Source organism: Salmo trutta, chromosome 10 (assembly GCF_901001165.1).
Source record: "Salmo trutta chromosome 10, fSalTru1.1, whole genome shotgun sequence".
Taxonomy (NCBI): domain Eukaryota; kingdom Metazoa; phylum Chordata; class Actinopteri; order Salmoniformes; family Salmonidae; genus Salmo; species Salmo trutta.
In genome coordinates this window covers 36,109,138-36,136,753 of record NC_042966.1, presented here as the reverse complement: position 1 = coordinate 36,136,753, position 27,616 = coordinate 36,109,138, and the positions used below count along the sequence as shown (strand labels likewise).

Here is a 27,616-nt window from a genome sequence, read left to right as displayed (position 1 = left end):
GTTTAACTGTCCTTTTAAAACCTGCTGTATGTAAAATATTGTGTGCTACAAGTTGGAAAATAAAAACATGTGACTCTGGATGACAACATAATGATGTTTGTTTCCAACATTAGAGCTGTTTTCCTAAAGAAGATACATCTGCTTGGTGTTTTGTTTCATGGCCATGATACTAACCTGACGTCACTATGTGCTGTGACATGTTTACAGCCAGACAACATTCACACAGACACTGGAAACCAGTCATCTTCCTGCTACACCAACATAACACACACACACACACACAGCCTTTTAGGTGAGGTGATTGAAGGCCAATGAGGCTTGACTGGGTTAGATTTTACAGTCTCGTTTTCCTCACCTGCTTTTGTACTTGGTGCCAACTCTCAATGGCCCTGTTGTAGCCTGTGTGTATCCAACAGACCTTTTTGATGTTGGTATTGTGTTTCCCTGAAGTTCCTAGTGTAGAACACACCCGCAGGCCATGGTGAGTGGTTTTGTGTTTTTGCAGGCAGGGTTTTGCATTACAGATGATGATGTTGGGTGTGACGCGCTGTAAGGGGAGACTGACACACACACACACACTGTTGAAGATGCAGTAATTTACTGTACTGTGATGCCAGCCAGAGCCCTCCACCTTTTTATTGAGAAGGAAGCAACTGTTTCCAGCGAAAGAAGAAGAAAGGAAGAGAGATTCTATGTCTGGAATGTTGGCTCATGTTCTAACTAGAACTCTTAGAGGCTCTGTTCTCTCGCTGTCATTGGGGCGGTTTAGGCCCCTCTTGGCAAGCTGCCTAGTGTGTGTGTGTGTGTGTGTGTGTGTGTGTGTGTACTCGCGCCCAGTGTGAGTGGAACTATCCTGTCACTGTAGAAACATGAAATCATCATGTGAATGGCTGGCTTATATGACACACCTCATTCAAACTGCCATGAAGAAATATGATAACTTTTGGTTGGGTTTAAAGGGATACTTGGGGATGTACAGTACTTCCCCAGAGTCTGCACACAGACACATAGAAAAATGGTATCCACGAGTTCATCCGACTCTGGGGAAGATTGCCAAAATCCTGAAGTGTCCCTTTTTATATCATGGGTCAAAAGCAGTTGGTGAGACAGTAGCCACATTGACAGAGTTGATATTGAGGAGGAATTCACTGTTAATATTCAGTAGGAATAGAATAGAAGTTCTCTGTTTCTTTGATTGAAACCAATGCCAAGAGATCTGTCTGAGGATCAATCTCTTCTACTGTTCACAACATTCACACTCTGGTGTGTGTGTACACATTCTTGTGCATGGCCCAGTGAGAGAGAGAAGCCAGTAGGCCAGAGTTGGAAGAATGGTCCCTGCTGAACGAGAGGCTGTGTTGGGGCTCAGTGAGGCTGGAGCTGGGATCTGAGAGCAGGGCTAGCAGAGGCGTCACTGCCCAGGGAGAAAGGCTTTAGATGGGGTGGCTGAGCCTGGAAAGGACCCTGGAGCTGAGGGGTAGAACGTAGGGAATGGGTGTAGGAGAGTGGAGGTAGGACTGGATGGATTGATTGATTTGAATTAATGAATAAGGATAACGTAACAAAATGATTGGCTACAGGGAAGTCAGAGAGGAGAAAACATGGGGCAAGTGGCTGCTGTGGGGTAAGTCAGCTATTAGGACATGTAGCCTTGTCCAAGATATGTGCTTTAGCCATTCAATTCCTCTGACTATCCGTATGTGATTGGCAGAAGAGCGGACAGGAGTTCGCTTAAGCCACCGATCTGGAGCAAGCTAAGGATGAGTCTGGTTCAGGTGGGGTTTTCCATTCTCATCGGGGGAATTGCTTGCATGGAATAAAAAACATTTTTTGTTTTCAGTCAGCTGCTAGAATTGTGTCATTTGCGAGAAGAGAGTGGGAGCAACCTCCAGCCATTCTGACATGTTATTTCAGGAACGAGTGATGAAGAAAGAGAGGAACATGTGAGCTCTTGCTGTGAAAACCCAGAGACCCAGCCGTGATGGAAGATCACTAGGCGTTCTGTTGAAAAGACAAATGTCACCAATTCCTTTTTCCATCTCCCCCTCCCTCCTTCCCTCCTTCCTTCCATCCCTTCCTTCACCTCCTTCCCTCTCTCCTTCCCTCCCTCCTTCCCTCTCTCCTTCCATCCATCCCTTCACCCCCCTTCCCTCCTTCCATCCCTCCCTTCACCCCCCCCTCTTTGTTTTTCAGAGTTACTGGGCTCCACAAAGAGGCTCAACATCAACTATCAGGACTCAGATGGGTAAGAGAGGTGTGTGTGTGTGTTTCCTAATGAGTGTGAGTCAGTTAGATGGACTTGTGTTTTGGTGTTTGCATAGCTGAGGTTTATCCTCTCTCTACACTTATTTGGCTCAGAGGAATGCAATCCATGTCTGTGGAGGAAAAGTTACTCCTACACTGGATTTGATTTGACATGGTCTTCATCTTTAACTCTGGATGCCTGTTGTGGTCGGTTCTCACTGTAGACTTACCACCCAGTCACACCTGTATACAGACAGACCAGACACTGTGTGTGTGCGTGTGCGTGCGTGTGCGTGCATGTTTTTTTTAAGCAAGAGGGGGGCATGATAGATGACAGTGATGCCTAGGGACCACAAGGAAGAAGTGGGAGGTGAACAAACAGTGACCAGTCGTCCTAAATCAACACTCACTCAGCATGGAGAGAGATAGGAGGAGGGGCAGGGGATTTAAAGGAGTGAAAACAGACAGATGAGACAAGGTTGATATGGATGGATTTTTATCTGACTAATTACTAGGCAGGTCAAAACAATGAAGCTTCCAATTTGTAGATCACCAGTTAGATACTGTTAGACACTCCCAAATGGCACCCTAGCCCTTATAGGGCACTACTTTTCACCAACACCATAGAGGAATAGGGTACTATTTGGGATGCAGCCTTACACACTCAGACTGAACATGACTCGATCCTAGTTTTATTTATTTAACCTTTATTTAACTAGGCAAGTCAGTTAAGAACAAATTCTTATTTTACTATGATGGCCTACCCCAGGCCAAACCCTCCCGGAACCCGGACGACGCTGAGCCAATCATACACCGCCCTATGGGACTCCCAATCACTGCCGGTTGTGATACAGCCCGGGATCGAACCACGGTCTGTGGTGACGCCTGTAGCACTGAGATGCAGTGCCTTAGACCGCTGCACCACTTGAGAGCCCCTATTCCCACCCTCCATCACAGATTCACTGCACAAACCTCCCCATGGCAGAATTTAGGATATTAAATAATCCTAGCTTTATTCTGTGGTGTACGGTGTGTGTGGTCCTCTGTAGCTCAGTTGGTAGAGATGGTGGGTTTGATTTGCGCGACCACCCATACGTAAAATATATTGACGTGTGACTCCGCTGTAAGTCGCTTTGATAAAAGAGGCTGCTAAATGGCATATAAACTCAGCAAAAAAAGAAACGTCCTCTCACTGTCAACTGCGTCAAAATCAAAAGTAACAGTCAGTATCTGGTGTGGCCACCAGCTGCATTAAGTACTGCAGTGCATCTCCTCCTCATGGACTGGACCAGACTTGCCAGTTCTTGCTGTGAGATGTTACCCCACTCTTCCACCAAGGCAACTGCAAGTTCCCGGACTTTTCTGGGGGGAATGGCCCTCACCCTCACCCTCTGACCCAACAGGTCCCAGATGTGCTCAATGGGATTGAGATCCTGGCTCTTCACTGGCCATGGCAGAACACTGACATTCCTGTCTTGCAGGAAATCACACACAGAACGAGCAGTATGGCTGTTGGCATTGTCATGCTGGAGGGTCATGTCAGGATGAGCCTGCAGGAAGGGTAGCACATGAGGGAGGAGGATGTCTTCCCTGTAACAAACAGTGTTGAGATTGCCTGCAATGACAACAAGCTCAGTCCGATGATGCTGTGACACATCGCCCCAGACCATGATGGACCCTCCACCTCCAAATCAATCCCGCTCCAGAGTACAGGCCTCGGTGTAACGCTCATTCCTTTGATGATAAACGCGAATCCGACCATCACCCTTGGTGAGACAAAACCGCGACTCGTCAGTGAAGAGCACTTTTTGCCAGTCCTGTCTGGTCCAGCGAGTCCAGCCTCTCTCAGCCTATTGTGGACAGTCTGAGCACTGATGGAGGGATTGTGCATTCCTGGTGTAACTCAGGCAGTTGTTGTTGCCATCCTGTACCTGTCCTGCAGGTGTGATGTTCAGATGTACCAATCCTGTGCAGGTGTTGTTACACGTGGTCTGCCACTGCGAGGACGATCAGCTGTCCGTCCTGTCTCCCTGTAGTGCTGTCTTAGGCGTCTCACAGTACGGACATTGAAATGTATTGCCCTGGCCACATCTGCAGTCCTCATGCCTCCTTGCAGCATGCCTAAGGCACGTTCACGCAGATGAGCAGGGACCCTGGGCATCTTTCTTTTGGTGTTTTTCAGAGTCAGTAGAAAGGCCTCTTTAGTGTCCTAAGTTTTCATAACTGTGACCTTAATTGCCTACCGTCTGTAAGCTGTTATTGTCTTAACGACTGTTCCACAGGTGCATGTTCATCAATTGTTTATGGTTTAAACAGTGTTTAAACCCTTTACAATGAAGGTCTGTGAAGTTATTTGGATTTTTACAAATTATCTTTGAAAGACCTGGTCCTGAAAAAGGGACGTTTCTTTTTTTGCCGAGTTTATTATAGAAGGATAGCTCCAGTCATTCAGCCAACCAGTACACTGACACACACACACACACACACACACACGAGAGCATTTCATGGTACCCTACTATACTTAAGTTTAAATATTACTTGCAATCATGAGTTGATTTTTTTATTTTTTCGACAGCTTGTTGATGCTAAATTGTTATGGTGGTTGTTGTTCTTGGCATGCATCTTAAATGGCACCCTGTGTAGTGTGCCTGTGTAGTGCACTGCTTTTGACCAGGGCCCATATAACATTTACATTACATTTAAGTCATTTAGCAGACGCTCTTATCCAGAGCGACTTACAAATTGAGGACTAGGGTGCCATTTGGGATGCACCTTGGTCAGTTTGTTCCCAGGTGTTTGGACCTGGTCCTTGGTTTAAGGTTGGGGCTGGATCAGGCTGGCAGTATTTCAACAGTTGGCTGTTGTCTGGAATACCCTGCTCTCCAGGAATGAAGGGCCCAAATGTATGTCTTTCATTTGTCCCTCTGTGGAATATACTAGCCCCTGATGCAAATACACACGAACACACACACACACACACCGGTCATGTCTGCACCAGCCTGATGTTTCATGAAGGCTCACCTCCTGTGAAGTCCTCAGTTAGATGTATACCCTCTCTGTTTATGGCAGACTCATTTCACCCTGGAACCCCCCCAACCAGGGGAAAGGGGAAGGCCTGTTTCTAAACCAGACAGTATGGAGGCTGTACAAGCTTCTAGAATATTCCCAGCAAATTAGTAGTAGTGTGACAATGGACTCTCCCACCCTCCCCTCCCCATCCCTTCTCCCCCCCCCCTTCTCTCTGTCTGTCTCTCTCTCTCCCCCCCTCTCTCTCTGTCTCTCTACCCCCCCTCTCTCTGTCTGTCTCTCTCTCCCCCCTCTTTCTCTGTGTCTCTCTCTCTCTCTCTCTCTCCCCCTCTCTCTGTGTCTCTCTCTGTCTCTCTCTCCCCCCTCTTCTCTCTCCCAGGTTTTCAGCGTTACACCATGCAGCTCTAACAGGCACCACTGAGCTGCTGTCTCTACTACTGGAGGCTCAGGCCACTGTGGACATCAAAGACATTAATGGTGAGAGGTTATAAGCTGTTATAAAACTGTTTTAAAACACTTACGAACCATTATAAACAAGTAATACAAGTCATTAAAGGGGAAATCCGTGATTGTAAAAAAAAAAGACAAAGCGGTCACTCTGCCACTTTTGGTAAAGAAAATAAAATAAACTATCCTACAATGCCCCTTTCATTTTTCAATCTTCTAACTTACCGGCTCTTGTCCTCTCTCTCTCTCTCTCTCTCTCTCTCTCGCTCTCTCTCTCTCTCGCTCTCTCGCTCTCTCTCTCGCGCTCTCTCTCGCGCTCTCTCTAGGTATGCGTCCGCTCCATTATGCAGCGTGGCAGGGTAAAGCTGACTCTGTGTTGCTGCTGCTGAGAGCTGGAGCCTCTGTTAACACACTGTCACAGGACGGACACATACCTCTACACCTGTCTGCACAGTACGGACACTACCAGGTGGTGAGTACACATGAACACACGCAGACAGACGCATGCGCACGCACACACACAAAATCCTATTTTCCCTAACCCATACCCTAACCTTAACTCTAACCCTTAACGTAAATCTAACCCTAACACTAATTCTAACCTTGACCCTAAACCCCCTAGAAATAGCATTTGACCTTATGAGGACAAATTTTGTTTGTTTACAAACAATTTTGGTTTGTTTACTATTATTGTGGGAACTTCTGGTCCCCGCAAGAATAGTTAAACATGACCAGATGCATGCACGCACAGACACACATAAACAAATGACTAATTACTCCTTTTTTGATTCCAAGATGGTGTAGCAGTCAGACGTCTGTTTTGTCTTGTCCCGTGTATATATCGTTTTCTTCTCATATATTTCGTATATATTATTTATATTTTTAATCTCAATTTCACTCTATGGACTGAACATACTCTCCTGCAACCCGCCTCACCCAATGTGGTACGGATCTACTATTTTTTATACTTTAGAACCCCCGTGAGAAGCTAGCCAGCTAATTAGCTACTAGCTAGTAGTCAGTTAGCCACTACTAGCGGTCATCACCGTTAACTCAGACATCAACCAGCCTCAGCCCAGTCAATTCCTGCCAGTCTGCACAGCGCGATATCAACCCAGAGCATATCGGACTGCTTTTTCTCTACCACATCTCCGGATTCCTACTGCAAGCTCTGAATCTTTACACCGGATCATCGCAGCTAGCTAGCTGCTATGCAAGTGGCTACTCCTGGCTATTGTTTCTGTCCCGAAGCAAGAACCAGTTAGCCTGGAGCTAGCCTCGAGCTAGGGCCATCTCCCGGGCTTGCCGAAGAGGTCCATCGGCCAATTCTTGGGCTGCAACACCTCTTTTGCCAATTGGCCTGCACCCTATACTGCCGACACGGAGCCCCGCTGATCCATCATGACTGGTCTGCCGACATAACCGTACGAGGTGGTTTCAATAGGCTCTTCCGTTGCAACGTCCCCGTAGGCCCTTCTGCTAGCCTGCTAACCCCGGCCCGCTAGCTGTCTGAATTGCCGTGTCTCCAGCTCGCCTAGTTACTCACTGGACCCTATGATAACTCGGCTACACATGCCTCTGCCTAATGTCAATAAGACTTGTCTATTGCTGTTTTGGTTAGGGACTATTGTCTTATTTCACTGTAGAGCCTCCAGCCCTGCTCAATATGCCTTAGCTATCCTTTTTGTTCTACCCCCCCACACATGCGGTGACCTCACCTGGCTTAAATGGAGCCTCTAGAGACAATATCTCTCTCATTACTCAATGCCTAGGTTTACCTCCACTGTACTCACATCCTACCATACCCTTGTCTGTACATTATGCCTTGAATCTATTCTTCCGCGCCCAGAAATCTGCTCCTTTTACTCTCTGTTCCGAACGCACTAGACAACCAATTCTTATAGCCTTTAGCCGTACCCTTATCCTACTCCTCCTCTGTTCCTCTGGTGATGTAGAGGTTAACCCAGGCCCTGCAGCCCCCAGCACCACTCCCATTCTCCAGGCGCTCTCATTTGTTGACTTCTCTAACGGTAAAAGCCTTGGTTTCATGCATGTCAACGTTAGAATCCTCCTCCCTTAGTTTATTTTATTCACTGCTTTTGCACACTCCGTCAACCCTGATGTACTTGCCGTGTCTGAATCCTGGCTTAGGAAGGCCACCAAAAATTCTGAAATTTCCATCCCTAACTATAACATTTTCCGACAAGATGGAACTGCCAAAGGGGGCGGAGTTGCAATCTACTGCAGAGATAGCCTGCAGAGTTCTGTCATACTGTCAATGTCTGTGCCCAAACAATTCGAGCTTCTACTATTAAAAATCCACCTTTTCAGAAACAAGTCTCTCACCGTTGCCACTTGTTATAGACCTCCTTCAGCCCCCAGCTGTGCCCTGGACATCATATGTGAATTGATTGCCCCCTATCTATCTTCAGAGTTCGTACTGTTAAGTGACATAAACTGGGACATGCTTAACAGCCCGGCCATCCTACAATCTAAGCTAGATGCCCTCAATCTCACACAAATTATCAAGGAACCTACCAGGTACAACCGTAAATCCGTAACCATGGGCACCCTCTTAGGGATCATCCTGACCAACTTGCCCTCGAAATACATCTCTGTTGTCTTCAACCAGGATCTCAGCGATCACTGCCTCATTGCCTGCGTGCGTAATGGGTCCGCGGTTAAACGACAACCCCTCATCACTGTCAACCACTCCCTAAAACACTTCAGCGAGCAGGCCTTTCTAATCGACCTGGCCTGGGTATCCTGGAAGGATATTGATCTCATCCCGTCAGTAGAGGATGCCTGGTTGCTCTTTAAAAGTGCTTTCCTCACCATCTTAAATAAGCATGCCCCATTCAAAAAATGTAGAACTAAGAACAGATATAGCCCTTGGTTCACCCCAGACTTGACTGCCCTTGACCAGCACAAAAACATCCTGTGGTATTCTGCATTAGCATCAAATAGCCCCCGCGATATGCAACTTTACAGGGAAGTCAGGAACCAATACACTCAGTCAGTTAGGAAGCAAAGGCTAGCTTTTTCAAACAGAAATTTGCATCCTGTAGCACTAATTCCAAAAAGTTTTGGGACACTGTAAAGTCCATGGAAAATAAGAGCACCTCCTCCCAGCTGCCCGCTGCACTGAGGATAGGAAACACTGACACCACGGATAAATCTACGATAATCGATTATTTCAATAAGCATTTTTCTACGACTGGCCATGCTTTCCACCTGGCTACACCTACCCTGGCCAACATCTCAGCACCCCCTGCAGCAACTTGCCCAAGCCCGCCCCGCTTCTCCTTCACCCAAGTCCAGACAGCTGATGTTCTTGCAACTCCTATTACTAGCCTATTCAACCTCTCTTTTGTATCGTCTGAGATCCCCAAAGATTGGAAATCTGCCACGGTCATCCCCCTCTTCAAAGGGGGAGACACTCTAGACCCAAACTGTTATAGACCTATATCCATCCTGCCCTGCCTTTCTAAAATGTTCGAAAGCCAAGTTACCAAACAGATCACCAACCATTTCGAATCCCACCGTACCTTCTCCACTATGCAATCCGGTTTGCCGAGCTGGTCATGGGTGCACCTCAGCCACGTTCAAGGTCCTAAACGATATCATAACCGCCATTGATAAAAGACCGTACTGTGCAGCCGTCTTCATCAACTTGGCCAAGGCTTTCTACTCTGTCAATCGCCGCATTCTTATCGGCAGACTCAATAGCCTTGGCTTCTCAAATGACTGCCTTGCCTGGTTCACCAACTACTTCTCGGATAGTGTGTCAAATTGGAGTGCTTGTTGTCCAGACCTCTGGCAGTCTCTATGGGGGTGCCACAGGGTTCAAGTCTCGGGCCGACTCTTTTCTCTGTATATATCAATGATGTCGCTCTTGCTGCTGGTGATTCTCTGATCCACCTCTACACAGACGACACCATTCTGTATACATCTGGCCCTTCTTTGGACACTGTGCTAACAAACCTCAAAACGAGCTTCAATACCATACAACACTCCTTCCGTGGCCTCCAACTGCTTTTAAGTGCTAGTTAAACTAAGTGCATGCTCTTCAACCGATTGCTGCCCGCACCCTGCCGCCCGACTAGCATCACTACTCTGGACGGTTCTGACTTAGAATATGTGGACAATTACAAATACCTAGGGGTCTGGTTAGACTGTAAACTCTCCTTCCAGACTCACATTAAGCATCTCCAATCCAAAATTAAATCTAGAATCAGCTTCCTATTTCGTAACAAAGCATCCTTCACTCATGCTGCCAAACATACCCTCGTAAAACTGACTATCCTACCGATCCTTGACTTCGGCGATGTCACTTACAAAATAGCCTCCAACACTCTACTCAGCAAACTGGATGTAGTCTATCACAGTGCCATCCGTTTTGTCACCAAAGCCCCATATACTACCCACCGCTGCGACCTGTATGCTCTCGTTGGCTGGCCCTCACTACATATTCGTCGCCAAACCCACTGGCTCCAGGTCATCTATAAGGCTTTGTTAGGTAAAGCCCCGCCTTATCTCAGCTCACTGGTCACCATAGCAACACCCACCCGCAGCACGCGCTCCAGCAGGTATTTTTCGCTGGTCATCCCCAAAGCTAACACTCCCTTTGGCCACCTTTCCTTCCAGTTCTCTGTTGCCAATGACTGGAACGAATTACAAAAATCACTGAAGCTGGAGTCTTATATCTCACTCTCTAACTTTAAGCATCAGCTGTCAGAGCAGCTTACGTCGATCACTGCACCTGTACACAGCCAATCTGTAAATAGCACACCCAACTACCTCAAAATCAAATCAAATTTATTTATATAGCCCTTCGTATATCAGCTGAAATCTCAAAGTGCTGTACAGAAACCCAGCCTAAAACCCCAAACAGCAAGCAATGCATGTGAAAGAGGCACGGTGGCTAGGAAAAACTCCCTAGGAAAAACTCCCTAGAAAGGCCAAAAACCTAGGAAGAAACCTAGAGAGGAACCAGGCTATGAGGGGTGGCCAGTCCTCTTCTGGCTGTGCCGGGTGGATATTATAACAGAACATGGTCAAGATGTTAAAATGTTCATAAATGACCAGCATGGTCAAATAATAATAATCATTGTAGTTGTCGAGGGTGCAACAAGCACGTCCGGTGAACAGGTCAGGGTTCCGTAGCCGCAGGCAGAACAGTTGAAACTGGAGCAGCAGCATGGCCAGGTGGACCGGGGACAGCAAGGAGTCATCATGCCAGGTAGTCCCGAGGCATGGTCCTAGGGCTCAGGTCCTCCGAGAGAAAGAAAGAGAGAAAGAGAGAATTAGAGAGAGCATATTTAAATTCACACAGGACACCGGATAAGACAAGAGAATACTCCAGATGAAACAGACTGACCCTAGCCCCCCGGCACATAAACTACTGCAGCATAAATACTGGAGGCTGAGACAGGAGGGATCAGAAGACACTGTGGCCCCATCCGATGATACCCCCAGACAGGGCCAAACAGGCAGGATATAACCCCACCCACTTTGCCAAAGCACAGCCCCCACACCACTAGAGGGATGTCTACAACCACCAACTTACCGTCCGAAGACAAGGCCGAGTATAGCCCACAAAAATCTCCGCCATGGCACAACCCAAGGGGGGGGCGCCAACCCAGACAGGAAGACCACGTCAGTGACTCAACCCACTCAAGTGACGCACCCCTCCCATGGACGGCATGGAAGAACACCAGTAAGTCAGTGACTCAGCCCCTGTAATAGGGTTAGAGGCAGAGAATCCCAGTGGAAAGAGGGGAACCGGCAAGGCAGAGACAGCAAGGGCGGTTCGTTGCTCCAGCCTTTCCGTTCACCTTCACACTCCTGGGCCAGACTACACTTAATCATAGGACCTACTGAAGAGATAAGTCTTCAGTAAAGACTTAAAGGTTGAGACTGAGTCTGCGTCTCTCACATGGGTAGGCAGACCATTCCATAAAAATGGAGCTCTATAGGAGAAAGCCCTACCTCCAGCCGTTTGCTTAGAAATTCTAGGGACAATTAGGAGGCCTGCGTCTTGTGACCGTAGCGTACGTGTAGGTATGTACGGCAGGACCAAATCGGAAAGATAGGTAGGAGCAAGCCCATGTAATGCTTTGTAGGTTAGCAGTAAAACCTTGAAATCAGCCCTTGCCTTAACAGGAAGCCAGTGTAGGGAGGCTAGCACTGGAGTAATATGATCAAAAATGATCAGTGATTAGTTCATTGACTATAACTGCCTTGGAAGTGAGGGATCTAACATTAAGTAACCCAATTTTGAGATGTGAAGTATCACAATCTCTTTCAATAATGGCAGGAATGGAGGAGGTCTTTATACTAGTGAGATTACTAAAGCGAACACCGCCATTTTTAATTTTGCCCAACCTAGATCGAGGCACAGACACGGTCTCAATGGGGAAAGCTGAGCTGACTACGCTGACTGTGCTAATGGCAGACTCCACTAAGCTGGCAGGCTGGCTAACAGCCTGCTGCCTGGCCTGCACCCTATTTCATTCTGGAGCTAGAGGAGTTAGAGCCCTGTCTATGTTCGTAGATAAGATGAGAGCACCCCTCCAGCTAGGATGGAGTCCGTCACTCCTCAACAGGCCAGGCTTGGTCCTGTTTGTGGGTGAGTCCCAGAAAGAGGGCCAATTATCTACAAATTCTATCTTTTGGGAGGGGCAGAACACAGTTTTCATCCAGCGATTGAGTTGTGAGACTCTGCTGTAGAGCTCATCACTCCCCCTAACTGGGAGGGGGCCAGAGACAATTAATCGATGCCGACACATCTTTCTAGCTGATTTACACGCTGAAGCTATGTTGCGCTTGGTGACCTCTGACTGTTTCATCCTAACATCGTTGGTGCCGACGTGGATAACAATATCTCTATACTCTCTACACTCCCCAGTTTTAGCTTTAGCCAGCACTGTCTTTAGATTAGCCTTAACGTCGGTAGCCCTGCCCCCTGGTAAACAGTGTATGATCGCTGGATGATTCGTTTTAAGTCTAATACTGCGGGTAATGGAGTCGCCAATGACTAGGGTTTTCAATTTGTCAGAGCTAATGGTGGGAAGCTTCGGCCTCTCAGACCCCACAGCGGGAGGAGTAGAGACCAGAGAAGTCTCGGCCTCCGACTCCGACTCACTTAATGGGGAGAACCAGTTGAAAGTTTCTGTCGGCTGAATAAGCGACACCGGTTGAGCATTCCTACAGCGTTTCCCTCCAGAAGCCATGAGAAAGTTGTCCGGCTGCGGGGACCGTGCGAGGGTTTTATACTAACGTTACTATCTGTACTTGCTGGTGGCACAGACGCTGTTTCATCCTTTCCTACACTGAAATTACCCTTGCCTAACGATTGCGTCTGAAGCTGGGCTTGCAGCACAGCTATCCTCGCCGTAAGGCGATCGTTCACCTGTATATTATAAGTACAACGACTGCAATTAGAAGGCATCATGTTAATGTTACTTAGCTTCGGCTGTTTGAAGTCCTGACGAACCATGTCCAGATAAAACCTCCGGGGTAAGAAAGTTGAATAAAAAAGTTGAGTGAGGGAAAAAAGTAAAAATATACGGTAATGAAAAAGTAAAAACCGTCAGGTAGCAAAGTAAGATCGGCAACAAAAACGCACAGCAGCGTAAACAAGTCTGCAAGTTGTGACCGGAAACAGGAAACTGTCAATCAGTCAAGTGAGTGTTTTAATAATATTAATAATACCTCATCCCCATATTGTTATTTCTCCTCTTGCTCTTTTGCACCCCAGTATCTCTACATGCACATCATCATCTGCACATCGATCACTCCAGTGTTAATGCCAAATTGTAATTATTTCGCCTCTATGGCCTATTTATTGCCTTGCCTCCCTACTCTTCTACATTTGCACACACTGTACATAGATTTTTCTATTGTGTTATTGACTGTACATTTGTTTATGTGTAACTCTGTGTTGTTGTTTGTGTTGCACAGCTTTATCTTGGCCAGGTCGCAGTTGTAAATGAGAACTTGTTCTCAACTAGCCTACCTGGTTAAATAAAGGTGAAATAAATAAAATAATAATCAACTCAGAGAAATGGTTCAGTATGTAGCCAGACTCCACACAGGTAAGAGTCAGTGAGTGTCTGTATAGCGTTTCCAGGTGTGACAGCATGTAACGTTGTGTGTTTGTTAGGGGTCACTGTGTGTCTGTGTGTCTGTGTGTGTGTGTTAGGGGTCAGTGAGTGATGTGATCAGGTTAGCTATGGATCTTATAACACATTCCCTGAGTGAAGTATTGAGACTAACTGGGAGGGAAAAGGAATGTGTGTATTTAGTGTCTTTAACACCCAGTCTACCTGAGAGGTGGGTTCACACACACACACACAGCAGCATACCTGGTCATGGAGAGTTCTGAGGTATTGTATTGTGTGTGACAAAGCAGGGACAGAAACAAAGCCAGAGGTATTTCTCTGTAATAGAAGCCCCTGTTAGGACTGGTGCTGGTGTCGCCCTGAGGATCTCACGTCTCTGTAGAAGAAGATAAACCACAGAGATGCTTGAGGGAAGGGTGTTTTCATGTGCATCTATTTAAGGATGATATTTATTCATGTTATCTCTTTTTTTCCCTGTCTTTATCTCTCTCCCTCTGTTTCGGTCTCGGTCTCTCTTTCTCTGTCCCCCCCTCTCTCCTCTCTCTCTATCCATCCCCCTCTCTCCCCTCCCCCTCTCCTCTCCCCTCTCTCTCCATCAGTCTGAGATGTTACTCCAGCACCAGTCTAATCCCTGTCTGGTGAACAAGGCCAACAAGACCCCTCTGGACCTGGCCTGTGAGTTTGGCAGACTCGAGGTGAGTCAAGTTTCAAGTTATGTACAGGATACACATGGTATACATCATCCAACTAATTGCTTACTTGCAGGTTCCTTCGCGACAATGCAACAACAGTACGAAATAGTAATACGGATATTAAGTAAATGGCTCAGTAGAATATGACTTTTTTATCGTAAGTATAATACAGGAAGGCACAATTAATAGTCCAATATTTACACATGTATTGGGAAAGGGGGATGGGGGGCAGTGTATAAACTGGGCAGCATAATAAGAGTCTGGTAGCAGCAGGTGTGTGTGTGTGTAGCAGGGGAGGCTGGTGGGCAGATATATAGGAGGACGGGCTAATTGTAATGGATGAAACCTCTCTTGTGTACAGATTCTCGTGGACAGATGAAACGGAGAAAGTCTGTCAAGGCTGACATAGAATTATGTGATTACGAGCAGTAGTAGTTCCTGGTTTTGGGTTTTCATCATTGATTATTTGGACGAATCAGGATTGGGCGAATGCGGTGCTTAAACTCGTGCTGTGATTTTCAAGCCTGGATGATGAACGAATTCCACTAGATTCCACAGCCACAAAGTCAAAATTGGCTATATAATAAAAATTTCCTTTTTGGCCATGATGAATACAGGTGAAATTAGAGGAAGGAAGGGGTTTGGCCTAGAGTTTCCATTTGCTAGGGAGGAGACTTCGCTTCCTTCCTGCCCCCAGAAGTAAAACAAAAATGACATTTGGCGAGAGAATTTTACTTCTGGTTGACAGAGATGATGGATGGAATGGCTTTCACGTGTTTGATACGGTTCCATTCATTCTGTCCAGCCAATGAGACCGTCCTCCTATATATGCACCCACCAGCCGCCTCTGGTGTGTACAGTGCATTATTTTCATATATATAAATATATATATGTGTGTTAATATACTGTAGCTATGTGCTGTTTATGTACAATACCTCCCTCTTTAACCCACACCTTCACACACACAACAGTGATCAAAGGCCAGTATAAGTGGTTATGTGTGTGTCGTGTGTGTGTATACGTGTCGTGTATATGTGTGTGTGGAGTGTGTATTTGTGTGTGGAGTAAGGTTGCAAAGGGTCTGAAACTTTGCAGGAAATTTCCGGAAATCTTCCATGGGAAAATTCATCAAAAAAGGTAGCTTATAACAGTGAACCTTTTTTGTGGGATACACGTAAGGCAATTCTAGGTTATGTGGTATATTTTTGTTAAACTATCCCCAATTCAATGGAATTGCAACCCTCTGCATGCACAGTGCATTCTTCCATCACATGTACAGCTGATTCTCAAGATCTTGCACACTAATGAGATGCAATTGAGCCCACACCTCTACACTGTCTGAGCCAAGGACTACATGCTTTCTGGTAAGTTTTGATTACAATACTGGGTGGGGTGAATATATTTGATATGACATACATGATTTTTTGTTAACTAGTAGCCTACATAAGTGTGTTTTTTAAATAATTTCTAACTTGTTAACATTTTCTGCTAGTTAGTTTTTGCTACCATGTAGGTTATAGCTTGCTTGGGCCTGCTACCTGAGGTGTGTTAATTCACCTCTTTCCATACATGTTTAATTTTAACATTTATCTTACAAAGTAGTTGTTTAATCTAACTGCTTAACTTTTTATCTGAACATGGAATTGTATTTTTTTTTTTTTTTTTTTTCTAATCTTTACAGGAAAATGCCACGGGCACTATCTGATGGGTGGAGACATTTCACTGCAGCTAATATATAAGGAAAAGCTGTGTACATATACAAATACTGTGCCAAATCATATGTGAAGAATGCAACAAAGATGCAGAATCATCTGGCCAAGTGCATAAAGTTCCCTCAGCGCTCACAACAAGCAACCTCTGACAAAAGTTCCTCTACTTCTATTCAAGGTGAAAATGATGAATCAGACACCTTATCGATAGCAACAGCTCATGGTCCTCCTGGAATCAGAAGTTTTTTTGACTCAATGGAGGAACGTAGTCAGAGAAATGCTGATGAATGTCTTTCTCGAGCTGTGTATGCAACTGGTTCACCTTTGATGCTCACAGGCAATGTGTATTGGAAGAGATTTCTGAATGTTCTTCGCCCAGCAGACACCCCTCAGACCAGACATGCTTTATCTACTCATTTACATTTACGTCATTTAGCAGACGCTCTTATCCAGAGGGACTTACAAATTATTTGCTGGATGCAGAGTTCAACAGAGTTCAATTGAAGGTCAAGCAAATCATAGAGAAAGCAGACTGTATTGCAATCATCTCTGATGGGTGGTCGAATGTTCGTGGGCAAGGAATAATTAACTAAATCATCTCCACCCCTCAACCAATATTCTACAAGAGCACAGACACAAGGGACAACAGACACACAGGTCTCTACATTGCAGATGAGCTGAAGGCAGTCATCAATGACCTTGGACCACAGAAGGCATTTGCACTGGTGACAGAATGCTGCGAACATGAAGGCTGCTTGGTCTAAAGTGGAGGAATCCTACCCTCACATCACACCCATTGGCTGTGCTGCTCATGCATTGAATCTGCTCGTCAAGGACGTCATGGCACTGAAAACAATGGATACACTCTACAAGAGAGCCAAGGAAATGGTTAGATATGTGAAGGGTCATCAAGTTATAGCAGCAATCTACCTCACCAAGCAAAGTGAGAAGAATAAGAGCACCACATTGAAGCTGCCCAGCAACACCAGTTGGGGTGGTGTTGTCATCATGTTAGACAGTCTCCTGGATGGGAGTCTTTCCAAGAAATGGCCATTTCACAGTTTGCCGATATGGACAGCCCCATCAAGAGGATCCTCCTGGATGATGTATTTTGGGAGAGAGTGGTAAGCAGCCTGAAACTCCTGAAACCTATAGCAGTAGCCATTGCACAGATTGAGAGAGACAATGCCATCCTGTCTGATGTTCAGACTCTGCTTGTAGATAGATGTACAGTGGTTCCTCCTTTAAAAGTTACACAGTGGGACTTAGAGGTACCCAGCGTCACGTCTTCATTGCTCCAGACCACCACAAGGGGGAGTTAGAGCTCTCATATGACCAATCGTATCGAGTGGTTCCAATTACCAATTTGACGCAAGCCACCTGTCCCTGGTGACTTTCTTCAGCAAAGATGGCTGACAAACATTACGGGGGAAGCAAATGTAAGTAGTTATATTGCCGTAACGACTCAAGCAAAATATTTACAATTGAGAGGAATATGTTAGTTAATGTAGAGACAAACGATTGTGCATATTCTTTGTCATAAAGTTAATTTACGAAAATCGCTATTTAGCATGTTAGCTGACTAGCTAACATTAGCCAGCTAGCTAGCTGGTGTAATGACATGAGTATGACATTGTAATTCGTGTTGTTTAATGTTTTAGGGACTGCAAATTGAATGTACAATTGTGTAAGCTTACCTTGCTGTGCAATGCAGTTGAAGTAACATAGCTAGCTAACTATTTACTTGCTTATTGTGTAGTGGAGGATAAAAATAACTGTATGCCTATGGATGTGTAGCTAGCTACAGTATGTAGCTGATCTGTGTATCGACCCTAAAACGTTAGGTTCTAAACTAATATTCATACCAATCTATGAACCTCAGCTATCATAGTTGTTGTATCAACTTCAAGTCTGAATGGCATTAATGAAGCCTATGGATAGAGTAGAACATAATAACTTTATTGTGCCAAGGATGCAAGTCCTATATACATGTACTGTAGTTATTACCACACATGAGATCCCCCACAGTGTAGCCTGTACATTTAATATATTCACTGATCATGTACTCTTCCTTGGCAATAAAGCTGTGGTTCAGGTATGAATCTCTGTGAGACATTCTTTTGCAGTCATATCCAATACCAGGTGTATCAAACTCCAGTCTTAGAATGATGCTGTGTCTGCATGTATGTATTACGATTATACACTTCAACAGTGTTTACCACTTCTGCTCCTGGGACATCAATGATTACACATTGTAACTATGCAATAGACTAGAAACATGATTTAAGTAAAGGCTGATTTGTAATTCATATATACAGGAAAAAAACTGCATATCTAATTCCCTTCATCTGCATTAATCTGAGGACACAGGAGAGTATTTCAATGAGATGCCTAAATTCAACCAGTGGAGAATGAAATGCTTTATTGAAAGAAGTTCATTATCCAGGTGTTATAAATACATAATACATGCATTTATAATTATGATAATTGTAATATTATATTAAATACGAGTTCAATCTGTACTTCAATGCACCTATGGTGTGCATTATAAAACAAGGAAGAAAGACGAGCTGGGGAGAGAGGTGTAGAAGACAGAAAGGGAAAGAGGTAAGAACAGAGGCAGACAGTATATGATTAATGAATTACAGTGCTACCCTAATATTCTCTCAGTTCATCACAATTACAGTGTTTCTAGCGGTCCTCTAACCAGCCTTGGGCCCCCAGTTGGCCCTTAGGTTATCTTAAGAGCAGGTGAGGTGGCGATGACGGGACTGGCTTCCTCTCTCACATCAAAACCTACCTGCAGACGAGAGACAGATGGATAGAGAGAGAGCATGATTATGCCTTGTTTTTTTATTCTAACACGGTCAGTCATCATAATTATCAGGAGGTGAAATGCAAAACTGACCTTGGATCATTAACTCTGGGACTACTACATCTCTGTCTGTATTTCAATGTAAAGCATCTCTTTAATAATACTTCCTGTTGACCCGACTAAGTGACCTCTCACCTATGATCATGCGGTGCCCTCTGTCAGCCAGTTCAGATGCGGGAGGGGTTCACCAAAACAGCTGATATAACCTAGAGGATTTAGGGAGAAGGGGGAGAGCAATGAAGTGAAGGAGAGAGACTGTTGTGTGTGTGGTCTCACCTGGTGTCCACACTAAGTGGCTACAGAGTACTTTATGCTGAAAAACAGACACATGAGGACAAATAATAGAAGATAATGTCATTATCAGACATAAATACCACTTGAAGCTTGATGATGACTTGATTATTTGAATCAGTTGTGTAGTGCTAAGGCAACAGCTGGTGAGGTGTCAGGTTCACCTCTGTACTTAAAGGGTGATTATTCCAACTCTCTGAAATGCTGCAGATCTGCCTGCAGACGAGGTAGGAACACATATCCCACACAGAAGAGGTGGCTAGAATTTGACAGGTCAAGGTAGCAGTCTTCCTCCAAACTGTGCCGCAAGTTGTAGTATTGACATGTCACAGCACTCCAAACATCTAGATAGTGTTTATGTGGTGTAAATCTGGAAAGGTTTCATTAATGAATGCTTGTGAGACAGGTTCCATAAACAACAAGACAGGCAGAGGAAAAGAGGAAAAAGAACACAGAACAGTTTAATTACCTCTGGTTATGGACAGAGGTAATTTTGCAAGCAATAAAGCTTCCACGGCCTGTTCCTCAGACAGTGAACATCTGGATATATCTACATGTTCGACCCCTTGATCAGCACGCTCTCTGAAAGTAAAGAAAACAGCTTATTTTTTGTAGATACAATAAATGAGATATGACTGTTCAATCTAAAGCAGCAGATGTCATTTTCAGGATACGTCAATACAGCACGGAAAGATTAACACCAGACTGGTATTGTGGTTGTTCATTAGGTGATGGGAAATTTGTATACAAAATAATATACTTAACTGTTGTATCTTGAAAAAAAGCATTGAAATTAAAAGTGAAATGTTTAACCTATTAACCTGCTTCATTATTTATGTATTACCAGTTGATGAAGAACAACTCCAATTTCATACATCATTAAAAATTTGTCTACGAATAAGTAAGAATAACAAAGTTAAAATTATTTCTTAGATTTGATGGAGACATTATACATCTTAGTACCTTAACAATTTATGATTTGTATCAATGTGGACGAGAGACAGGGGAGCAGGACAGAGTATTTCTGCCGAGGAATGCAACGAAGCTGGATCATTCTGGCAATGATACCTGCACCATCTACACACTGCAAAGACTACCTAAACCTTCTCTACAAAGACTCCCTAACTCTTCTCTACAAAGACTCCCTAACCCTTCTCTACAAAGACTCCCTAACTCTTCTCTGCAAAGACTCCCTAACTCTTCTCTACAAAGACTCCCTAACTCTTCTCTACAAAGACTCCCTAACCCTTCTCTGCAAAGACTCCCTAACTCTTCGCCATTGTACACGATGGCCCATTGTTCTGAGACTTCCTTTGACCATTCTAAAGCCTGCATGGGGCATCCTTGCCTTAATGGCGCTGACTTTCTGCTCTAACTCATCATCTGACATATCAGAATAGCATTCCCTGACAGACATATTGTGTTCTTTCATCCTTCTGTAAAAAAATCTAACCGTTACACTGTCATGAAATGTGATTATATATCGACTATGAAACAAATAGGACATGGCCTACTTATGAGTTGCCATGAAAGTTAGATGAATTAAACTGAAAATGGCGAGAACAGGTGTTCGTAGCTAAATGCTTTTGGTTAGCTTGAGAATAATAATTGCTTGAATTATCATTCTACGTTATGTATGTAATATAGTAGAATGATATGAACTGACACTGAATCGTAGGAGCTATGTAGAAGTTGGACAGAAGAACGCCCAGTGGTGCTTACCCTGAGATGCCATCATCACACAGTCCTTCTTCGTAGGTGTCCGCTTTGTGTCAGAAAGAAAGGCTGAACTGTATTGGTTGTAGCCAAACGGACACTCAAAAAATGGCCAAAATGGAGGGTGGTTGACAGCGAAATTAAATTGGAGTTTTGATTTCAAATACATTTTTTATTCTCAAAATATTTTTGGGGAATAAAATACATGAAGTTTGATTTGATTGCAAATAATAAAAAAAATACTTTGAAGCCTTGTTGCTTTCAAAAATATAATTTTTGATTGAAAATAATGTTTTGCTCTAGACAAAGACATCCATTTGTTGCAAGTTGGGGAGGGGGGCTAATAGCTGAACAATAGACTATTCAACCTTTACTAAAGAATAGTCTGATAGCTGAGCTGGGTGTGAAAAAAACCGTCCTATCACAGACCAGATTTGCCCTAATGACCAAGGGGGAGTTAGAGCACTGATTTATGCTTTTGGGTCCATATTCACTACTGTGTGTCTAACTGACAAAATAATAAACTGATAATTGTGCATGACTTCAAATGAAACAAGCAGGGAGCAGGTTTCGAACCCTCAACCCTCTTGCCCGAAGTCCAGTGCGCTATCGACTGTGCACCAAAGCATGCTCAAGCCATAGAGTCGATAGAGCACGTCCTCGCGGTAGCTTGCTACTCAATGTAATAAAGTAATGACTTTTCAAATTAGTTACCTTACACGTTATGTTGGCTGACAATTTGTTAGCTACGCTGTTCTTATGAACCACATAGCATATCATTACAGCAGTATGTACCGGTACGTTAGCTAGCTACCTAACGTTAGTAGTTATACATCCAACTTACCAGTATATTAACAATAGGCTATCTAACTACCCAACGTTTATTGACTTGATTATTCCCGTCATTCTTAGCTTAGCTAAATGGTATAGTCGTTGTGTGTTCTCAATGGACATTCGGGTGCTTTCATAAATTCGCTCTGGCGATCTACACCGATTTCAGAGCACTCTCGTCTGAGTACCAGAGCACAGAATAAAGAATTTATGAGCGCTCAACACCCGTTGATATGGCCGGTGTCATTAAATGTTGGCAAGAAAAGCGTAATTAAATTGTTTCCAGCAGCACATCGCTCTGGTTAACCCAAAAACTGCCTAACCAGCTCTGCTAGGGCGAATAAAATGGTCACAGTGGTTTCATTTGTGTCTGGAAGTAGCTTGCAAGCTATCCAACGTTAGCCTGGGTGCTTGACTGCCGTCTGTAAGGCCAGGACGCTCAAATCAACCCTACAAGATGAGAGCGAAACGGTCTGAATTTACAAACTAACAATCTGACAACACTCTGAATTTATGAACGTCACGTTGTACAGTGCCATATTTTACATTCCATCCTAACAGAAACCCAGAGGGTTTTTTGTTTTTCATGGAATAGAAACACCATAATATTAATCAAATTAATTAAGCAAGTACCAGTCAAAAGTTTGGACACACCTACTCATTCCAGGATTTTTCTTTATTTTTACTATTTTCTACATTGTAGAATAATAATGAAGAAATCACAACTATGAAATAACACATATGGAATCATTTAAGAACAAATTCTAATTTACAAGGACAGCCTACTCATTCCTCCCCGTCGCGGAATTAAACCCTGGTCTACCGCGTGCTCTCCCCGTCTCTGGTAATGCCAATATGGAAGACTATCAAATGCTTCTCAAAGATGCCCTCTGATGGTCAAACTAGCACTTACTTTCAGTAACAGAAAAAATGGCTGACAATTAAATGACGTGCCACAGAATGCTGCAGCAGCACGCAAGGTGTGCCGCAGTATGACGCAACTTTTAAAGGAGGAACCACTGTAAGAGAAGAATTCCGTACTCCCCTGCCCACTTCACTGTTGCTCCAGGCAGAGGAAAATGCAGTTCTGAAATGCATCAAAAAGTGTGAAGACTTCTGCCTGAAGCCCATAAATCAAATCAAATGTATTTATATAGCCCTTCGTACATCAGCTGAAATCTCAAAGTGCTGTACAGAAACCCAGCCTAAAACCCCAAACAGCAAGCAATGCATGTGAAAGAAGCACGGTGGCTAGGAAAAACTCCCTAGGAAAAACTCCCTAGAAAGGACAAAAACCTAGGAAGAAACCTAGAGAGGAACCAGGCTATGAGGGGTGGCCAGTCCTCTTCTGGCTGTGCCGGGTGGATATTATAACAGAACATGGTCAAGATGTCAAAATGTTCATAAATGACCAGCATGGTCAAATAATAATAATCATAGTAGTTGTCGAGGGTGCAACAAGCACGTCCGGTGAACACGTCAGGGTTCCATAGCCGCAGGCAGAACAGTTGAAACTGGAGCAGCAGCATGGCCAGGTGGACTGGGGACAGCAAGGAGTCATCATGCCAGGTAGTCCTGAGGCATGGTCCTAGGGCTCAGGTCCTCCGAGAGAAAGAAAGAGAGAATTAGAGAGAGCATATTTAAATTCACACAGGACACCGGATAAGACAAGAGAAATACTCCAGATGAAACAGACTGACCCTAGCCCCCCGACACATAAACTACTGCAGCATAAATACTGGAGGCTGAGACAGGAGGGATCAGAAGACACTGTGGCCCCATCCGATGATACCCCCGGACAGGGCCAAACAGGCAGGATATAACCCCACCCAATTTGCCAAAGCACACCCCCCACACCACTAGAGGGATGTCTATAACCACCAACTTACCGTCCGAAGACAAGGCCGAGTATAGCCCACAAAGATCTCCGCCATGGCACAACCCAAGGGGGGCGCCAACCCAGACAGGAAGACCACATCAGTGACTCGACCCACTCAAGTGACGCACCCCTCCCATGGAAGGCATGGAAGAACACCAGTAAGCCAGTGACTCAGCCCCTGTAATAGGATTAGAGGCAGAGAATCCCAGTGGAAAGAGGGGAACCGGCAAGGCAGAGACAGCAAGGGCGGTTCGTTGCTCCAGCCTTTCCGTTCACCTTCACACGCCTGGGCCAGACTATACTTAATCATAGGACCTACTGAAGAGATAAGTCTTCAGTAAAGACTTAAAGGTTGAGACTGAGTCTGCGTCTCTCACATGGGTAGGCAGACCATTCCATAAAAATGGAGCTCTATAGGAGAAAGCCCTACCTCCAGCCGTTTGCTTAGAAATTCTAGGGACAATTAGGAGGCCTGCGTCTTGTGACCGTAGCGTACGTGTAGGTATGTACGGCAGGACCAAATCGGAAAGATAGGTAGGAGCAAGCCCATGTAATGCTTTGTAGGTTAGCAGTAAAACCTTGAAATCAGCCCTTGCCTTAACAGGAAGCCAGTGTAGGGAGGCTAGCACTGGAGTAATATGATCAAATTTTTTGGTTCTAGTCAGGATTCTAGCAGCCGTATTTAGCACTAACTGAAGTTTGTTTAGTGCTTTATCCGGGTAGCCGGAAAGTAGAGCATTGCAGTAGTCCAGCCTAGAAGTAACAAAAGCATGGATTAATTTTTCTGCGTCATTTTTGGACAGAAAGTTTCAGATTTTTGCAATGTTACGTAGATGGAAAAAAGCTGTCCTTGAAGCAGTCTTGATATGTTCTTCAAAAGAGAGATCAGGGTCCAGAGTAACGCCGAGGTCCTTCACAGTTTTATTTGAGACGACTGTACAACCATCCAGATTAATTGTCAGATTCAACAGAAGATCTCTTGTTTCTTGGGACCTAGAACAAGCATCTCTGTTTTGTCCGAGTTTAAAAGTAGAAAGTTTGCAGCCATCCACTTCCTTATGTCTGAAACACAGGCTTCTAGCGAGGGCAATTTTGGGGCTTCACCATGTTTCATTGAAATGTACAGCTGTGTGTCGTCCGCATAGCAGTGAAATTTAACATTATGTTTTCGAATGACATCCCCAAGAGGTAAAATGTATAGTGAAAACAATAGTGGTCCTAAAACGGAACCTTGAGGAACACCGAAATTTACAATTGATTTGTCAGAGGACAAACCATTCACAGAGACAAACTGATATCTTTCCGACAGATAAGATCTAAACCAGGCCAGAACTTGTCCATGTAGACCAATTTGGGTTTCCAATCTCTCCAAAAGAATGTGGTGATCGATGGTATCAAAAGCGGCACTAAGATCTAGGAGCACGAGGACAGATGCAGAGCCTCGGTCTGACGTCATTAAAAGGTCATTTACCACCTTCACAAGTGCATTCTCAGTGCTATGATGGGGTCTAAAACCAGACTGAAGCGTTTCGTATACATTGTTTGTCTTCAGGAAGGCAGTGAGTTGCTGTGCAACAGCTTTTTCTAAAAGTTTTGAGAGGAATGGAAGATTCGATATAGGCCGATAGTTTTTTTATAATTTCTGGGTCAAGATTCGGCTTTTTCAAGAGAGGCTTTATTACTGCCACTTTTAGTGAGCTTGGTACACATCCGGTGGATAGAGAGCCGTTTATTATGTTCAACATAGGAGGGCTAAGCACAGGAAGCAGCTCTTTCAGTAGTTTAGTTGGAATAGGGTCCAGTATGCAGCTTGAGGGTTTGGAGGCCATGATTGTTTTCATCATTCTGTCAAGAGATATAGTACTAAAACACTTTAGTATCTCCCTTGATCCTAGGTCCTGGCAGAGTTGTGCAGACTCAGGACAATGGAGCTTTGGAGGAATACCCAGATTTAAAGAGGAGTCCGTAATTTGCTTTCTAATGATCATGATCTTTTCCTCAAAGAAGTTCATAAATATATTACTGCTGAAGTGAAAGCCATCCTCCATTTGCGAATGCTGCTTTTTAGTTAGCTTTGCGACAGTATCAAAAATAAATTTTGGATTGTTCTTATTTTCCTCAATTAAGTTGGAAAAATAGGATGATCGAGCAGCAGTGAGGGCTCTTCGATACTGCACGGTACTGTCTTTCCAAGCTAGTCAGAAGACTTCCAGTTTGGTGTGGCGCCATTTCCGTTCCAATTTTCTGGAAGCTTGCTTCAGAGCTTGTGTATTTTCTGTATACCAGGGAGCTAGTTTCTTATGACAGATGTTTTTAATTTTTAAGGGTGCAACTGCATCTAGGGTATTGCTCAAGGTTAAATTGAGTTCCTCGGTTAGGTGGTTAACTGATTTTTGTCCTCTGACGTCCTTGGGTAGGCAGAGGGATTCTGGAAGGGCATCAAGGAATCTTTGGGTTGTCTGAGAATTTATAGCACGACTTTTAATGCTCCTTGGTTGGGGTCTGAGCAGATTATTTGTTGCAATTGCAAACGCAATAAAATGGTGGTCCGATAATCCAGGATTATGAGGAACACAGCGCAGCGTACATGTTGGACCCCAAGTACGCTGGCAAGAGCATCCTGTCTGGTGCAGAGATCAACAAGGTCTATGGTGTCATCCTACCGTGTCTCGCCACCTTGGCCTGGATGAGGGCAAGGTTTTCGGCAGTTTGACAAAGTACACTTCCTGGCAAGGGCTTTGAGATGGAGATGCAATATTTTTTTATTTTACCTTTATTTAACTAGGCAAGTCAGTTAAGAATAAATTCTTATTTTCGATGATGGCCTAAGAACAAGGCAGGTTAACTTCCTTGTTCAGAGGCAAAACGACAGATTTTTACCTTGTCAGCTCGGGGACTTTGTTCATCTGAGGCTCTTTCCCCTGTTGTCTCCATCATTCTCCAAATCCCACCAACATCAGCCACCTCAGAGCGCAACTGGTCCTTGTTTGGGAACACACACACCAAAGCACGCAGCAGGCTGACCAATACAAGGGTTGAAAATTGGTGGCCACCTGGGCAAATTTGAGGCTTTTTGAGCCTGACAAGGAGCCATCTTCAACAAGGTTGGAAAGTGACAGTGAAGATGAGGCCTCAGAGTCTGATGTTCAAGAGGTGGACATTGAGGAGGTCCAGGGAGAAGACATGGAAGCCTGAGAGGAAGACAACCACAGCTTTATTTTCTACACTATAATTTTACAGATGCATGTTGAAAACATTTTTGGGAGATGCGATGGATCATTGGGGATCATTCAATATTTCCTTTCTTTTGTTGTTCAGTGAAATCATCCCATGTGAAGTGTCAACTCATTTAATTGAAGTTCAATTCGTAACTAAATTGTTTTTAACATTTATTTTGGAAGGATTTAATCATTTGCAATTATGTCTACTTATGATAAGGTAAAGGGTTTATGTTTCTATCTCCATATGATATGGTAAATATATCCAATGCAAAAAACATCTACATTTAAATGGTATTAATATTAATTTGCATAAATTCCCGTTAATTCCCATGTATTCCTGTTAATTCCCACAGAAAGTGTGTGTGTGTGTGTGTGTGTGTGTGTGTGTGTGTGTGTGTGTGTGTGTGTGTGTGTGTGTGCAATGCAAGGGGAAACCCTACTTCAAGTCTCAGAGCGAGTGACGTCACCGATTGAAACACTATTAGCGCGCACCACCGCTAACTAACTAGCCATTTCACATCGGTTACGTGTGTGTGTGTGTGTGTGTGTTTGGATTGT

The 27,616-nt window shown here is 44.4% G+C and overlaps 1 protein-coding gene across 8 annotated transcripts in view; it reads left to right on the top strand.

Moving 5' to 3' along the window:
- LOC115201668 (caskin-2) overlaps nucleotides 1-27,616 on the top strand; it is a 91,312-nt gene that overhangs the window by 37,376 nt on the left and 26,320 nt on the right. For 6 of the 8 annotated variants that reach the window (XM_029765487.1, XM_029765488.1, XM_029765483.1 and 3 more), the window contains 4 exons: nucleotides 2,194-2,245; nucleotides 5,651-5,748; nucleotides 6,045-6,190; nucleotides 14,444-14,539. In XM_029765487.1, coding sequence (XP_029621347.1) covers nucleotides 2,194-2,245; nucleotides 5,651-5,748; nucleotides 6,045-6,190; nucleotides 14,444-14,539 — 392 coding nt within the window. Of the gene's footprint in view, nucleotides 1-2,193; nucleotides 2,255-5,650; nucleotides 5,749-6,044; nucleotides 6,191-14,443; nucleotides 14,540-27,616 lie in introns of those variants that run through there. The other 2 variants (XM_029765489.1, XM_029765490.1) reach the window with 2 other exon arrangements.